The 17,567-nt window shown below is 33.0% G+C and overlaps 1 protein-coding gene across 1 annotated transcript; it reads right to left on the bottom strand.

Moving 5' to 3' along the window:
* Nucleotides 1-1,532: 1,532 nt before the first annotated feature.
* Nucleotides 1,533-4,347, bottom strand: LOC145067112 (uncharacterized). Its single transcript, XM_079014321.1, has 4 exons — nucleotides 3,873-4,347; nucleotides 3,546-3,552; nucleotides 2,602-2,910; nucleotides 1,533-2,514 (listed from the first exon to the last, which is right to left on the bottom strand). The coding sequence occupies exons 1-4, from the start codon at nucleotides 4,345-4,347 to the stop codon at nucleotides 1,533-1,535; spliced, it is 1,773 nt and encodes a 590-aa protein (XP_078870447.1).
* Nucleotides 4,348-17,567: the final 13,220 nt, after the last annotated feature.

Below are 17,567 nucleotides of genomic sequence, written 5' to 3'. Positions count from 1 at the left end.
ATTAAATTATGGTTAGATTACTTAATTTCCCTAAAATAAGTATACTAATAATAAACCAAATTAGAGTTAATAGAATTCATCTTTTGACTAAAATGTTATTAAAAATAAAAATTATTTTGTGTGACTGAGTTTCTTATTTGATTAAAAATTCATAACATAAACACTTAAAATGATATGGTTGTTTTTAAAATAAACCTTTAGTTAAAAGAATAATAATGTTGTAAAAAATGCCATATAAGTTAAATCTTTATATTTTGGGTTAAATTGGACAAACATAAGACAAAAGGAGTAAACAAGGCAAATTCAATGGTTTAGGGTTTCGATAAGGCAAAGAAAAGGGGATATGTTCTTGGATACCGCTCGTACATTTTTAATAAGTTAATAACTCAATTTTGATAATTAGAAAGACAGTTTGATAGTTCAATAAATTCTTTTTGGTATAAGTTTGTATAAAATAATTTGTTTGAATTATATATGGATAATAAACAACTAATCCTCCTCCCCCCCCCCCAAAAAAAAAAGTAAAAATAAAAAATGAAATAATAATAATAATAAATCGAATAATTTAACAACCCAAATTGACAAATAAATAATTGTTGCTACATATTAAGAAGTTTACTATAAAAAAGGTGAGTGCGAATCGACTTTTAGTTTTGACCATTGGATTAAAAATATATCTAATTTTGATGCTTCTATCTTATGTATTTCAACCATCATTTGACCATCGAATTAAAAATTTATTTTCTTTACTTTCGGTGTTCTGATTTATCCCAATTTGTTGGTGGTGGGACTCTCTGCCCAGCAAAAATCGTAAACAAGGTTTTTTAATGATAACTTGTACAGTATATAAGTATATTGTCAAAACGCATTAAATTATAAACTAAAATAATTAAGTTTTCTGGAAAAGTATATGCTCGAAAAACAAACATATTAGGCAATTAGGGGATATACATCCCGGATAAAAGTAACTAAATTTTCATTAAAAATAAATGATTATTTATAAAATACAATATATAATTGACATGTATTATCTGATAATAAATTAAATATAAACAACATTTTTCGATACAACTAAAATACATTGATGTTACATTGTTAATAAATATGGATTTAAGCATTTCAGTTCATGAACATAAATCCTAGAATGAGTGAGAAAGAACTTGAAATTACAAATTGAAAACATGCAAAAATAAGACTACTAGGTGTGTTACCACATCCAAAAGATGTCATGTCACCATCCTACTCATACATGGTGTTATAACACCCAAGGTGAAAATTGACAACATCTAATAACATGTGATAACACAAATTATTTTTTATTTTTATTATTATTATTTTTTTGATGTTTTGTTTTCTATATTTCGAATTTTTTTTTATTTAACGCGTTATATTTGAAACGTAAAAATAAAATTTTAATAAATCTTAAATTAAAAACAACATAAAAAAAATTACAACAAAACACAAACACATTTAAAAACAAAAAAACAAAAAAACAAAAAAAAATGATAAAACCTACCTTTTTTGCCCTAAAACTATTCATCTTCATCTTCATCTTCGTGACCAACATAGATGTAATTCGCCAAGTCTTCACGAAGTTGCTTGTGTTTTCGCTGATCTTGAATATCAACCACTCTATGTAAATATTCTGATGTCCCTGGTTGAAATTGCACATGTCTTGGTTCCGTAGGCGAATACGTTGCAATATTGCGTCCTTTATCTTCGACAACCATATTATGCATTATGATACATGCATACATGATATATCGTAAAGTATCTAACTCATAAGGTCTCGCTGCATGTTCAACTATGTGCCATTTTGATTTCAAAACCCCAAAAGCACGTTCAACGTCCTTACGTGCTCCTTCTTGTCGTCTCTTGAAATATTTGTCTCTTGGATCTATTGGGTGTCGAAACGCCTTCACAAACGTGGAATATTGTGGATATATTCCGTCTGTAAGATAATACCCAAACTTATATTCATTTCCATTCACTGTGAAAGGAGCATCCGGGGCTTTTCCTGACAAAAGGTCGTCAAATATTGGTGATTGATCGAGAACGTTGACGTCGTTGTTAGAACCCGCAACCCCGAAAAAAGCATGCCAAATCCATAAATCTTGTGAAGCAATGACCTCTAATACCAACGAAGGCGCTCCATGATGACCGCTCGAATACTGGCCTTTCCACGCCACAGGGCAATTTCTCCATTTCCAGTGTGTGCAGTCAATGCTCCCAAGCATACCCGGAAAACCATGTCTTTCTTCATGCGCCGCATATAGTTGTTGCATATCATGCAACGAAGGTTTGCGCAAGTATTGGTCCCCGAAGGTTTCGACAACACCTCTTGCCAATAAATACAAACTTTCTCGTGCGGTCCTCTCAGACATTCTCATATAATCGTCAACAGAATCGGGCGACTCCCCCATTGCCATAAATTTAATTGCAGCTACACATTTTTGCAACCCTGTGAAGCCTCGTTTACCTCTAGCATCATATCTCATTTGGAAAAATTCATACCTAATTAAATATTAAACATGCAAAAGTTTTATTTATTTTATTTAAAAGTGACATTTTGTAAATTATAAAAGACGAGTCAAATGATACCTTGCTTCCATAGCGTTGGCTATCCTTTGGAAAACATTTTTTCGCAAACGACATCTTCTTTTGAAATCGCTTGGCTGGTAGACACAATTTTCCGTAAAGTAATCGTTAACTAGACGTCTATGCCCTTCCTCACGATCTCTATTTAACGCCGCACATCGCGTGAGTAGTGGAGCTGGATCTGGCTGTAGTACGTTATCCATATAATACTGGTACATCATAGTCACGTACAAATCGTCATCGTCGTTATCATCATTGAACGGATGAGCCGGATCAAGACGATTGATATTTTCGGCTTTGAAATATTGAAAGCTTTATGTTGTTGAGAAAGATTTATGTTTTTTGTAGTTAAAAATGATATAAGTTGTATATATTTTATAGTGTAATTTTTTTTTAATATTACCGTTTGAAAAACGGTCGAAAATTCAACCGTTTGATTTATTCAACGCGTTATAGCCCGTGATCGTGATAACGTATGGTAACATAACGCGTAATAACGACTACCCGGGGCGGTGTTCCCCCGTTATGGCGCCGTTATGGCGCTGCCACATCAGATAACGCCTGAATGGCGTTGCCCACACCCGAGAGACTAACAAAGACTTTCAAGAAGGTGAGGTGCGGTGGTTCCATGACGGTAGAATGTAGCGAGAGGGGAAAGAGGAAGGCGGCGAGAAAGGGGAGAGAGGAAGGCGGCGACAATGATGGCAAGATGGTGTGTATCACCATTAAGGCTAAGGGGTATGGTTACCACCAGCCTACTAAAAAAGTGAAGCCACGTCAGCGTCACCTTCTATCAACCCACTAACTTTTAGAAATGGTTACCACTCCACATCATTTTTTTTTATATTTTTGAATAATATCAAATTAAATTAAAAAATAATTCAAATAAAACACACATTTAAAACATTAAATTAAAAAACATTGCATTGATTTTTAAACACACAAACTTAAATCCTACAATATTTAAAAAACAACAATAAAAAAAATCATAAATTACTTATTTTTCCTAAAATACTTAAACGACAAAAAAAAAAAAATCCTAAATTACTTATTTGTCCTAATTTACTTAAAAAAACACACAACAACTAAAACATAAATATTAGAACCTAATCCGCATACTTAGCACGGACACGTTGTTGGATTTGGATAAATGTCGCGAGATTTTCGGGGTCAAGATCCGGTAGGGGCTTCGAGTTTATGATTTGAAGATCGGTAAGAGCGATTTTTTGGCGACGAGCTTCCTCCGTGGATTCGTATTTTTTTTTCTAGAAAACTTAAAGTTTTATCTATTGATTCCACAAGCCCGTCGTCGCTAGTTGCGGTTGCTTTCCCGCTTGAAGACGCCGCCCGTTTTGCTTTGTCCCTTCCCGGTGGTCGACGGAGTTGGACTTCAGGTGGACCGTCTCCCTCGGCAACATCGACGTCATCATTGAGGTCTAACCCAAAACCCGTGTCCGATTCATAAGTTCTTGCTCTTTTGTTGGAGCCGGTGGTCGAGTCCGAATGCAATGTCTCCAGATTAAGGACCCATTTTGGACCTTGACGACAAACTTCCCATGCTTTTTGGTGACCAAATGGTTTACCGTTGTTGGTCACTTTGAATTGGTAGCACGCGGTTGATAAAACATTGAAATCGTTGGAACCACTTTTATGCATATTTTTTAGATTTTCAAATATGTCATTAAACTTTGTGCAAATCGCGCGAAGATCACGCCATTTCCCGTTGACAACGTCGTAGGACCGATCCATTTTCCTTCCAAGTAGCGCGTGAAAGTGATCTAAAACACGATTCCCAAAACTTTCTCCAGTTTACGCGTTGCCTCTTCTTGAATCACAGGATATGAAAATCCAAGCTTTTGCTAAAGCTTCTTCCTCTTCTTCGTTCCAAGCCGTTGCTTTCTTTTTCCCTTTTCCTTTTGGTTGCCTTCTTCGGGATGATTGTGGTGTTTCTTGGACAAGTACATCGTCGTTGTCGAGGTTCACGGTTTGAGATTGAGATAATGGAACTTGAGACGATTGAGTTTGGAATTGTGGAGAAGCTTGTTGTTGGAAACCTTGGAATTGGGGAATGAATTGTGGTCGTTGTTGTTGGAAGATTTGTGGGTTGTAGGGAAGGTTAGCGAATAAAGATTTTTGTTAGATTGGAGAATTCAACAATTGCATATAAGCTTGATAATCATTAGGAATGTTTGGGGTGCTTGGAGTGGGTGGAGTATTTTGGTTGGGGTCCATTTTTTTTGAAGAAAAGTGAAAGAAAGTAGAAGTATTTTTTTGATTTGGAAGTGTAAGTTTGAAAGTGTTGGTAAAAATGTATTTTATATATATATATATATATATATATATATATATATATATATATATATATATATATATATATATATAGAGAGAGAGAGAGAGAGAGAGGTAAAAGATGTTGTTATTTAAATTTAAAATTAATTTTTTTTTTGTTTAAAGCCGCAAACGGTCAAAAAAAGATACGTTACATACATACATACTCTCTCCCTCCTTCTGATTGCCCGTCTTCGTCCGTGATCCATGCTACGCCACAAGGCACCTACGCACGCCTGGGGCGGTGTTCACGCGTAGGTGGCCTTGCCACGTAACCCCCACGCATAACCACCTTATATCGATACCGTTTAGCCTAATAGGAAGAGGAAACAGAAGATTTTCTTTTTAAAACATTTATTTTTTCATCTAACATGTTTTATGTAGAAAATTTTAGTTTTAGTATGCTATTTCATTGGCCGCTTTTTAAATTTTTTTCATACAATAGTAATATATAATAATATATGTAATATTATGTTTAAGAATTTAATTAAAATTGTTAATCTTTTTAGAATGCACATTCTATGGTACTTATAAATTATATCTTTTGTCCACAACATACACAACTTATTGTTTAGGGGAACGTTTCATAAATATTCTCACATTTAAAACTTAGGTCTCGGGTATACACACACCGCACATCATCAAATAACAGTTATGACGTTTTCTTTATATTCATTCAAATTTTTTTGTTAATGGTTATGTGATATTAATCATTATATTTTACGACACTATCTATTTTCGATCAAAAACTCAACTTCACAAAAAAGAATAGAACCATTCGATAACTATAGGAAAAATGACCTAAGAAGGTCAAAACTATTGATTTTGTCTATATTTAGTTACTTTTTTTTGTACATCTTATACCATCCAACTTGTAGATCTTGTTCACATTTTATCATTGTAATCTGCTACTATAGGTAAAAAAGTAATATGTGATGGTGAAGGAGGTTGTTAAAGGTGGTGAGGGATGTTTTTTTTTTTTGTTCACATTTAGTTAATTTTATTTTTATTTAATTGTTCACATATTACCTTTTTATCTACGGTACGCAGACTATAAGGATAAAATATGAATAAGTTTTAATAAGTTGGATAATCTATGATATACATAAAAAAATGACTGAATAATGAATATAAACAAAATCAATAGTTTATTACATCACTAAGTCATTTTCCGATAAATGTATTACCTTTTTTAAACCTTTTTTCCTATTTCCTAAAATACAATATGCAAAAAGTACGGATTTAACATCATCCTCATCTTAAGAGTTATGAAATTGTTTGTCCAAACATTTCCTATTTTGTCTAATTGATTTTTCTTATGAATAATAACTTTCAACTTGTTCAACAATATTAGTCTAGATGGGCCCCAGTATCCCAAACAATTAATGTCTGAATCTCCATGCTTAACTTGTACACATATTCAATGAATATTACAACATTTCTTTTAATTGACAAACATCATCAAATAAAGACGAAAAATCTATTTTAAGACGGATTCGAAGTGGAAAACCGACATCAAATTTGAATTACTGTCTCGCTTTTCTACTTTCTACCAATCCCACTTTCTTCATATTATCGAGATAAAAGATCCCATGGCTATTATCCTTCTATCATGCTATATAGAAAACAACTTTTCATTACACTAAATTGTTCTTTTTTAAATCCTTCTATCATACTATATAGAAAACAACTTTTCATTACACTAAATTGTTCTTTTTTAGATCATTATTGCAATTGATGAAGCCGATTAATATATTTTTGTTTGAACATATGCTATTGATGTCATGTTTGATGCATAAATTCCCTAATAATTAATGGCTTTTAAGTTGGGTTTGACATTAGTACATTGAGTTTAATATAAAAAATACAAATATGTAAAAAGGGGTGTAAAAAAGGAACCCAATTTAGAGGAGTATGCAAAGTGATGATCTAAAAGTATCACCAATAGGGGAATCCTCTATAAGTCCATTGTTGGCTCACTTTTGCATACTAAGAAGGGGTGTGTCAAAAAGATAAAATTTTTATTGGTTATCTCAAAAACCATTATGTCTACTTTTCAGTGTAACCAATCAAACTAAAGCTTCTCATTTGCATCATCATAATAGAAAATCTTTCTACATAAAAAACTTTCACGCGTTTTGATGTCACATCTTAATTATATAATTATGAGATTTATTTAGAAGAAAACATCATTCTTAACAATAAACAAGAGTTTGTCTCACATATGAACAAGACAAGGCGTTATGAAACGTACCTAAACGGACATAGATTAACTATGAACGAATACATGGGAAAGTAAATCCTTCTCTAAAGTAATCCACAAAATAAATTAACATATCAAAAATGCCAAGAGTGGATTTTCATGTACATATCTTATTTTAAGAAATTTCTTTTACGAGCTTCGGCCCCTTAAGAGTTTTTAGTCCATAAGATGGACCTATAAACTTCCAATAGATTAAAATCTAATATGGTTTAAAGTTGAGTCTATTTCACTTATTTTTTTTTTCTCATTTATTAAAAAAGAACTTTGTTAAGTCTTCGATATGCATCATATCAAAAAATTGATTGTGATTAAACTAATACATCAAAGTATGTTACTATGCTTGACAAACTAGCTATTAGTTGAAAGTTAGTGAATTGAAAAAAGCTAGAGCTTGTAGCTTTTATTTGTATAAAATTATACAACAAAAATAATTGTACGCTTTTAAAAAGGCATAAAATTATCGTAATCATATAAAAGCTAAAAAAAGCTTGTTGCTTAGACCGGAGGATGCGTGCAGGAAGGTTCCCTCACTTTTTGCCTGCCACGTTATATTTTCCCTCACTTTTCTTTCCCTCACAAAAAGCTAGGGTGTGTGTGATAAGCTTACTTCACTCTTTATATATATATATATATATATATATATATATATATATATATATATATATATATATATATATATATATATATATGATACAAAAACTATACTTATTTTGTAGGTAATTAAAAACCATGGATTTTGATATATATTTTTTATAATTTTTAGTAGGTATATAATTTAGTAAATATTAAAAAAAAAAAAAAAAGTGTGACCAATCAAAACTTGAGAGAAAATGTGGGCTCTCTTTTCCCCACTCCTATCCCGAAGGGCCGGTGTCGTGTTCCCATGTGCGGGAACACTTTTTGCTCTTCCTTCCCGCTGCGCACCGTGCAGCCTTAGTGGTATTAGAAGTTGAGCGAAAGTTGTTCGTCAACCGAATGTTGAGAGCTTAAGTTCCATATAAAACGATATGTGTAGATTTAAAAGTAGAACGTGAGTTGACCACTAAAAAAAGTTCCTAAAAAGTCTAAAAAAGTATTTGAAGTAGTATTTGAACTTATAACTTTTTTTTTAAACTAAAAGCTTTAAACTCTTATATCTGAATAAAGTTTTCTCTTTAATTCAATATTTTATTAAAATCTAAAATTAAAAGCTTATAAAACTTTCAAAAAGGTCATTGTGGAACACAAGGTGAATTTAGGTAAGATTTACGACCCACCTATTTTTTGAATTTTATGTATAGTTTATATAAAAGTAAATAAATTAGGACCAATCTAGTGTTTAACAAAAGGGAAAAAAAAATATAAATTATAAATAATACTAGTAGAAGACATAACATATTTTGGTAATTGGTAGTATGATAAGAGTCCCACGTCAAAAAAAATATTGCGGTTTTCCATTATAAATATATAATCCATCACATCAAAAATCCTTTTTTCTGTCTTAGTATGACTAAAATAGAAGGTTTGAAATTCCTATCTACATAGTTAACAACATTATTCACATTTCTATTTTTTCAAGCTCTAATTCCTCTTAAATTCAAGGTCTAGGTTTACACCTTTGTTTTTTTTTTTTTATAATTTCTTTTTGGATTTTCCTTCTTACACTCATCTTCTTGTCTTTGGGTGTCTCTTCTATCCCAATATATCTCCTATATATCATATAATCTACACCTAAAGCTAAAGAGATATGATCACCACCACCCATATAAAAATATTGTCACCTATGCATCACATATTTTTCACTATATACTCACTACCAAATCACTAACCTTGGAAATGGTTACCATTCCACCTTATTTATCTTATTTATTTATTTATTTATTTTTTATTTTTTTGATATTAGGTTAAATAAAAGATAATTGAAAACATAAATAAATATTTTGTATTAGTTAAAAACCCATTACATTACTTGATTACATAGAAATTTAAAATCTAAATTACTAAAAAAAACTTAAAATCATAGAAATTTAAAACGTGTGCAAAACCAGCTCATCATCAGAATCATCATCATCAGATGAAGAAGAAGAAATGGAACCCAAAAAATAATTCATATTGTTGAAAGAGTGTTCGAAGGATATATATATATATATAAAAGGTTAGTTTTAATGTTAAAGGTTTTTTATTATAACGATCAAAATCCATTCACCAATCAAATCCTCTGTCTTCGTCCGTCTTCGGTACCACGTCACAACTCACAACCAACCCACTGAAGTTAGGGGCGATGTTCACGTGTAGGTTTGCTAGCTATGTAGGACTTCACGCGTCTTTTACTCCCCCATACTAAAAAGCGTAATATACTACAAATGTATTTATTGGTCTCTTTATCGATCATTATGGTCGTCGTTTTGTTGACCTAATCACCCAACACATTATCATCAATTATCACGTCATATTTGATGAAAACCATTTTTCCATACGCTACATTTGACTAATTTTCCTCACCATCTGACTATACCGTACTTGATTGCGACATCCCCTATTTTTCAGAACAAAAAAAAACTTTTCTATACGCTTTACAATCAAGTATTTTTGTTTGCGGAAAATCCCAATAACAAAATATTTTGCAGAAGCTGTTTCGTTTTATTAAAATATCTTTGAGTAAATATGTTTTTTCAAAATACAAAAACTCTAAGGATGTCATAATCAATACATAACATTATTACAACGTAAATACCTAAATAATCTTGAACACATATTGCATGTTGTCTCTTAAATCATTCGACATCCTAAACAAGTTCCAAAAACTTTATTCGTGTTACCTGTGATGCATATAAATTGAGTGAGTCAGGTTGGGAAGCCTGGTGAGACAAATAAGGTTTTCAATCCCAAAATATTATTATGATAATAACTTATAATTATCAAACCTAAAAAACCAACTATTACCAAACAATATAAATATATCCATAACTTAGGTATCTATAAAACATTACACCCATACATACCCATACCAATTGATTCTCACAAATCCTAGTGCATGATTATCAGGAAGTATAAACTTACCTGATGAATTGTTTAGATCATATGTAATGTTTTATTTTAAATTGTTTTCCATTTCGGGGTGGTGATCAAGAATTGGGTATTAGCAGACTCAGGACCTTTGAAGAATTGAGATCTGGACACATTTGGAGGTGAATGATGTAACTTGGATGATCCAGGTGTTTGGTTTGTGTTTTGGAGCCAAAGGGTATTTTGGTAATATGGCAGCTCGGGCTTTAATGGAATATGGATGTTTGTTTGGGAAATTGTAAGACATGTATGAGTTGATTGAAGCATAGAGCTTCTTGTTACCTTTTTATGGATATAAGGATCATAGGAATCAGATTTATAACATAGAAGTTATGGCCTTCAGAGTGCTTTAGGGTTTAAGAGGAAACCCTAGTATGTGGGGTGTACCTAAGGAGTACGCGAGGCGTACTAGTGCGAAGGGAAGTACGCGAGGCGTAATGTGGCGTACGCTTAGCGTACTGTGAAGGGAGGATCGGGAGTGAGATGCCTCGTTCGCTATGTGTACGAGGAGTATGCGGGGCATACGAGGTGTAAGTGAAAACCCTAATTTAAGATGTTGTACCATATATAAGCACTTTAAGTCTTTAGGGCTGGCTTCTTTAGCAGCCTCCAAGCCCCCAAAACCCTAGAAATCGTCCCTTAGCCTCCATGGTGGTGTTTTTTAGCTCACTGCGTGCATCTTGGTGCATTTTGGTTCATATTTAAGAAGATGGAGTTTGGTGCAAGGTTATGGATCAAGGAAAGAGCTTGTGGATCCTGATTATCAACTTCATTTCTAGCTTGTTTGAGGTGAAAAGCTATGACCTTGCTCATTAGAAGCTTAGATCTATTCTATTTGGGTTTTGTACCCTTTTTGGCCCTTTGAATGAGATTTAGTGGTTGGGCACCACTCCAAGAGCTATGAGCTGCCACTCTTGGTGTTTCTAAGGTTCAAACTCCCTAAGGTTTAGAATCACCCATGCATGAGATTGTGTCCATTTAATGAAAGTGAAGTGCTATATCTTGAAGTTGGGTCCTTTTGGGGCATATAAAGTCACCAAGTCCGTGACTTTACGGTTATAGACGTTTATTAAGAAGTATATATGTGGTTTAGACTTCTGGTCTTAAGCATTAAGTGCTTAAGGAAGGTTTTGGCTTTTGGGTGAGTACGATGGCCTTACAAGTCTGTACGCATGGCGTACAAGCCATTTAGCATGTGCGCTTAGCATATAGCTAAGTACGCCCCACGTACTCAACATGACTGGATTTCGATGTTGGGCTTTGGCTTGGGCCATCTTTTGGGCTTAGTTGTCTTGAGCCCTGTTGGGCCATCGGGTTTTGGACTGATAACTATTTGTTAAGGCCTATAATGGGATGTGGGCCCAATTTGGAAAATTGGGCCTTTTGGATTATTAGGTTTGGGCTTAAGTCTTGGTCCAAACTAGGTAATGGGTAAATTGGTCATTTACCCTAGTAATGGTCTGATGGTTTGGATGATAATCAAATTATTAATCAAATGTTATTTGATATTGATAGTTCGGGGATCTGTTAGCCAACAGTTAGGGATTATATGTGTGATTCGACAGTGCGAGGTGAGATTCCTCACTAGGTTTAGCGGGTCGAAGGCACCAATGTCGGCCCATGGTTTATGTGTTAGTATGCTAGATGTCTGCATGACTCTTGCATGTGGTGTGTGATGGTATGCTTGCCGGGTAAGGCCCGATGCCAGGCGGGACCTGATGAGTAGATTGTATGCTAGTTATTAGTATCTGATTTTATGCTTACCGGGCGAGGCTCGATGCCGGGCGAGGCTCGATGATTGTAGGGTATGCTATAGTCTTTGTGATTATTTCATGTGCTAGTAAGTTTATATGTTTATAAGATTATATGGTTATATGATTATGTGTGTACCGGGCGGGGCCCAATGTCAGGCGGGGTCTGGTGATTGACATATCTGTAATCTGAGCAGGGCTCGATGCCGGGCGGGGCCCGAGGCTGAGTGGGACTCGAGACCGGGCGAGACCCGATGTAGGGCGAGGGCCCAATATGTGATTTGTGTATGTGTGGTATGCGGTATCTTGGGGAAATCACTAAGCTTTGTGCTTACGGTTTTCAGTTTATGTTTCAGGAACTTCGGTTTTCATTGGGAAGAGCTCAGGATGATTGCAGAGCACACACCATATGTTTTCGCATTCCGTGATTTACTATAATTTGATGATGTTTTGATAAATCTTGGATCACCTTGGTTTTATGGAAATAATATGTATTAATGATTTATTAATCTAAAAACAAAAATTTTATGTCATTATTTTTGGGACGTTACATCATACACAACTAGGGGCCCCTTGGCTGGTATAAGTCATAGAGGCACTTAACCCATCTGAGTATTTGATGAATGATAGTATCCCATTTCATCTATGTCCGTGGTTTATAAATCCACACTATTAACGTAATTTACAAGATCGTCTAGAATAATCAAGTGTTGTCATCTCACTCTGGAAGATGCTCTAGACATACACCCCGACTGTCTGATTTGAACCTACCAATACTGACTATCCAAAAAGAGGAGGACTACTACCCTCCGCTTTAAATCTCACACATTACCCAACTATGAGACTATTCAGATTTCCAACTTACTTCGATCTAAAATATCCTTTATAAGTCTTAATTAAAATTAAACAAGACTATAATGCTTATAATGGATTTTCAAACTGTAACGTCCCCATTTTCAACCCAAAATTTTCATTTTTATTTAATAAAATATATCACAATATAATTACATTATGCGGAAACATGTTGCGAATGCGTGTGTGTACAGTCGAACCTTTCCCTTCTCGCGTATCAATGGAGTATCTGAAAAACATTTATATTCAATTGCGTAAGCACGAAACTTAGTGAGTTCCCGAAAATACCATATACCACAATACATATACAATGCATACACATAATGACTCACAACCTTTTTTTCAATCCACTAATAAAACACATAATGACATTGAGCGTAAAGCTAGTCCGCCCCTTGGCCTTTATCATAATGCTAGCCCGCCCGAGTCTATTGACCTTTAGCTTGAGGTTGGGCCGCCCTCAACTCCCACATAATATATCGACACACACACGCATATATATATATATATATATATATATATATATATATATATATATATATATATATAAATATAACAGACAACAATCCAACACTACAAGCAACTAACAGAACTAGCTTAATTGCATGGTACTTGGCAAGTACATCTTAACATACAAACGATATATAATGGATCACATAATATAGTGAGAAAACTCACCTGTATAATTACTCAGACAACTGACAATTATCTAGGTAATCCTACTGGGGATCCAACTGACGGGTAATACGCCTAACAAGTATTAACCTATAATACTATTACCTATTAATCTTTATTTTAATATGGTAATGAAAGCTAGATCTTTCACTAATCGCAATGAATACCGATAGTTTTATCAAATAAGGATCGGCCAGGAAGGACAGTTGGGATGTAGGACCATTTCGACGTATAGCCTTTCTGAAATCCAAAAACCAAGCCAATATAACCATTCTAGACACATCTCTTGTAAGTAGATCAATTAGTATGATAACTGGAATTACTGATAAATCTTATTTATACATTCATAACAACGACTATGAATGTAAATATAAGTTACACTTGAATTAAGGTAAGTGTAGCTTAACTTATAGATATTTTCTTACAAAAAGTCAGAAAGTATACTGGCATAGCTTCGACTCGAGAGCTTCCACTTGCCGGACTATTAAGTACTTAAGAGCCTAGCTGACTACCCTAAATCCTAAGGAATTATCGATATTTTGGCTATAGAGATTTCAAAGAGAAAGATTGTGGATTATGATGAGTGGATGAGGGGGGATGTTGCTATTTATAGACGAATTTTGACCATGCTCTCCGCGACTTACAAGGTGGGCGCTGCACACTTTAGGCGATGTCTCCCCAACCGTTTTGTGCCACATTTCAGATTCCATGTGGTCCGCATTTCCACCTTCTAGAAGCGCATGCCGCACAAGACATAGATTTTGTAAATTCCGTAACTTCTTCATACGATCTCTGTTTTTGACGTTCTTTATATCCATATGTAGCCGTTGACGAGATCTAAAACTTTCATTAAACTCCATCGTCTATTTCTCACTGTGTTTTTAAATTTCTATTTTTAAAGGGCTTAGATTGTTAAAACCCGTATAAAAATCTCAACTCTTCCATATGAGATACTTTCTCGATTGTCTTTATATTGATGAAATTGTATATATGAGACCTTCAACTCTCTTTAAGATTGTTTCGGCTAACAATCAACCGGTTTTTATTTCAATTTATATGTCGCACACTATTGTGCTGAAACTTCTAAAAATCATAATTTCCCCATCCAAAATAAGATTTAGACATTCCCTATATGCACACTCTCTCTTTTATTAATACTAAGACTTTCATTTAGATTACTTAGGCTAATAAGCAAACTATCTCCGTTTCGTATTTTACGACGCGCTTTGTCGTATAAGGTTGAACGCAAAACTTCAAAAAATCATAACTTCTCCATACGAAGTCAGATTCAAGTGTTCTATATATCTACAGAAATCATATTGACGTCTTCTGAATGTTTATAATGATTACTTGGGATAAAATTTGATATATCTCTACTTTGAATTTTATAAACAACAGTTTATATTGAATCCCACTGAAGGGTGAAAATGGGGTGTTACGCAAACCATTTTCCTGTTTATACCATACTATTGCAATATAGTATATGACTAATCTTTTATCCAACTTAACTGGATCTAAAAATTCTTTATGTGTCTTAGTTTATAACCTAGACGAGATTAAAATCCTTGCAATCGACTTTTAATATTAACTCTTGTTTAAACAACACTTATCGTAACTTAGTGTATATTCTTAACACAAAGTGTATTTCAAGATGTGGTAATCTTTTAAGTAATAATACTTATTTTTAAGATTATCATGTAATAATATCATATATAAACGTTTTAACAAATAATTCACCATAACTGGTTCACACAATGCATGTTATCAAATACACATTTAACAAATATTCCAAGTAATAAACATCTAATTTCACATATAAACTTTCAACAAATGTTTAATACTTTTTAATAATTAATGGAATTCATTTATGTTCATGAAAGTAACTATGCACTCACTTGATTGAGTTGAAAGATTCATGGGAAAGCTAGCTCCTCGGCTATTACCTCAGCTATCCCATTTATAACAACAAGGTTTTCTAGCAGAAATTGGGGAAATGCCACGAGAACAACTTTGTTGTTGAATCTCTCTTCTTAAAAGATTCTTTGAGTGCTTCAACGCTCTGCTTACTATACTAAAACTACAAATAGAGATGTCGAATTACGAGGGACCGACATGCTCGAGGGGAAGAAGAGAAAAACTCTTGAAAGTGACTTGGTGCAAGAAATATGAGAGCCTAGAGCGTCCTATTTATAGTAAATGAATTTTCAAAAAGCACCATTTTAATTAATTAAGCGACTAAACGACCTTGAATAATATTATCTTAAATAGATTTAATGATATTGTACTAAACTAATGTCGAATGTATTCAATATTAGTCTTATATTGAGCGCATCATCGATACATTTCTAACAATATATATATATATATATATATATATATATATATATATATATATATATATATATATATATATAAGTAGGTTCATGCGAAAATATAAATATCTTGCGAAAACGCGAAAACATATTTTATCTTGTGAAAATCAAACACATGTACTATAAAAAAATAAATTTATTAGCAATAAATTAAAGATAGTAAGTTTAGGTGTTATGGTAATACAGATTTAAAGACGGTTTTAATAATTATTTTTTTTAACGTCCTTAATCATTTTTAAATTCATGTTTTCATAATAAAAATATTAAAAATCATACTTTGCTAATATGAAACAATTTCTCATCTAGCATCGATTATCATCATGTATTTCAAATTTTGGATGAATTATTTTCCAAAATATAATGTTGAGGTGACACAATATCATAGGTTTTTCTTGTTTTCGCCTTTTCGCAAATTATTTGCATTTTCGCATGAACCCCTCCTATATATATATATATATATATATATATATATATATATATATATATATATATATATAATTAATACTTTATTTTACTACGCAAATATGCTATTATAAATCATAACTTCTTCATATGAACTCTGTTCTCGACGTTCTGCATATCAGCATATTCTTATCTACAAGGAAATCAACTTTCATTTGGACTCTGTTGGCTAATTCTCTTTTCATCTCAAATTTACAAATCTGTATCAAATTCGCCGCATTCGAAGAGTAGGGACCAAGTTTCATTCATATCTTTTGCATACGAGCTTTGTTTTTGACGTTCTTTATACTGTTGACTTCTTATTGAAGAGCAATACAACTTTTATTTAAATTGTTTTGGCTAACAATCAACCAATTTTGATTTCTAATTTTGTGTCGCACACTGTTGTACTATGTTACACTCGAAACTTTAAAAAATCATAAAAAGTTATAATTTAGCGTTCTTTATATTGATGTGTTCCTATTGGCGACCACTTCGACTTTAATCAACACAATGTTGGCTGAAACGCAACCTATCTCCGGTTCATTTTTTATGACGCAACTTGTCGTATCGGTTTGAAAGCGAAACTTAGATAAATCATAATATTTCATACGAAGTCAGATTTGGGTGTTCTTTATATCCACAGAATAATGATCACAATTACTCTAACTTTCGCTTAATTTATTTTTCCTAAATAATATTTTATTTTTTTATCTTTATTTTATCGTTTAACGATAAATTATATATTAAGGTTTTCTACAAATATTTGATAATCATAATATTTGTCCACTTAATGTATATACAAGAATTATTTATTATCTCGAAACACATATGAAGAACAGTTACTCTAATCAATGATTTTTAATTGTTCGATAAAATGTATAATAATGACTATTATACCTTAAATGTCTAGCCCAAATTTGCGGGTGTTACATTGATACTTCGAATGATAAGGTCGACTCTTTTCACTACTGTGATTGTGATTTTGATAACTTCTTACATTACTTACTGCCATCTATCCGCCACTAACTCACGTACTCCCCTTCATAGTGACGTCACCCTCCTCGTATACTTTGGTGCTACCATCTATTGTCCCCAGATTATCCACATATGTTTTACTTTGAACACTAGTTCCCCGTTTTCTAATCCTTTTAATTTTGTCTTTGTTCATCATATAACCATCTAATCAAAATAATGGGTACCTCAAACCTCATTCAATACAAAATCTCTTACCTACCATAT

Source organism: Lactuca serriola, chromosome 8, assembly GCF_051521515.1.
Source record: "Lactuca serriola cultivar US96UC23 chromosome 8, Lser_US96UC23_V15, whole genome shotgun sequence".
Taxonomy (NCBI): domain Eukaryota; kingdom Viridiplantae; phylum Streptophyta; class Magnoliopsida; order Asterales; family Asteraceae; genus Lactuca; species Lactuca serriola.
This window is presented reverse-complemented; position numbering and strand designations above follow the sequence as displayed.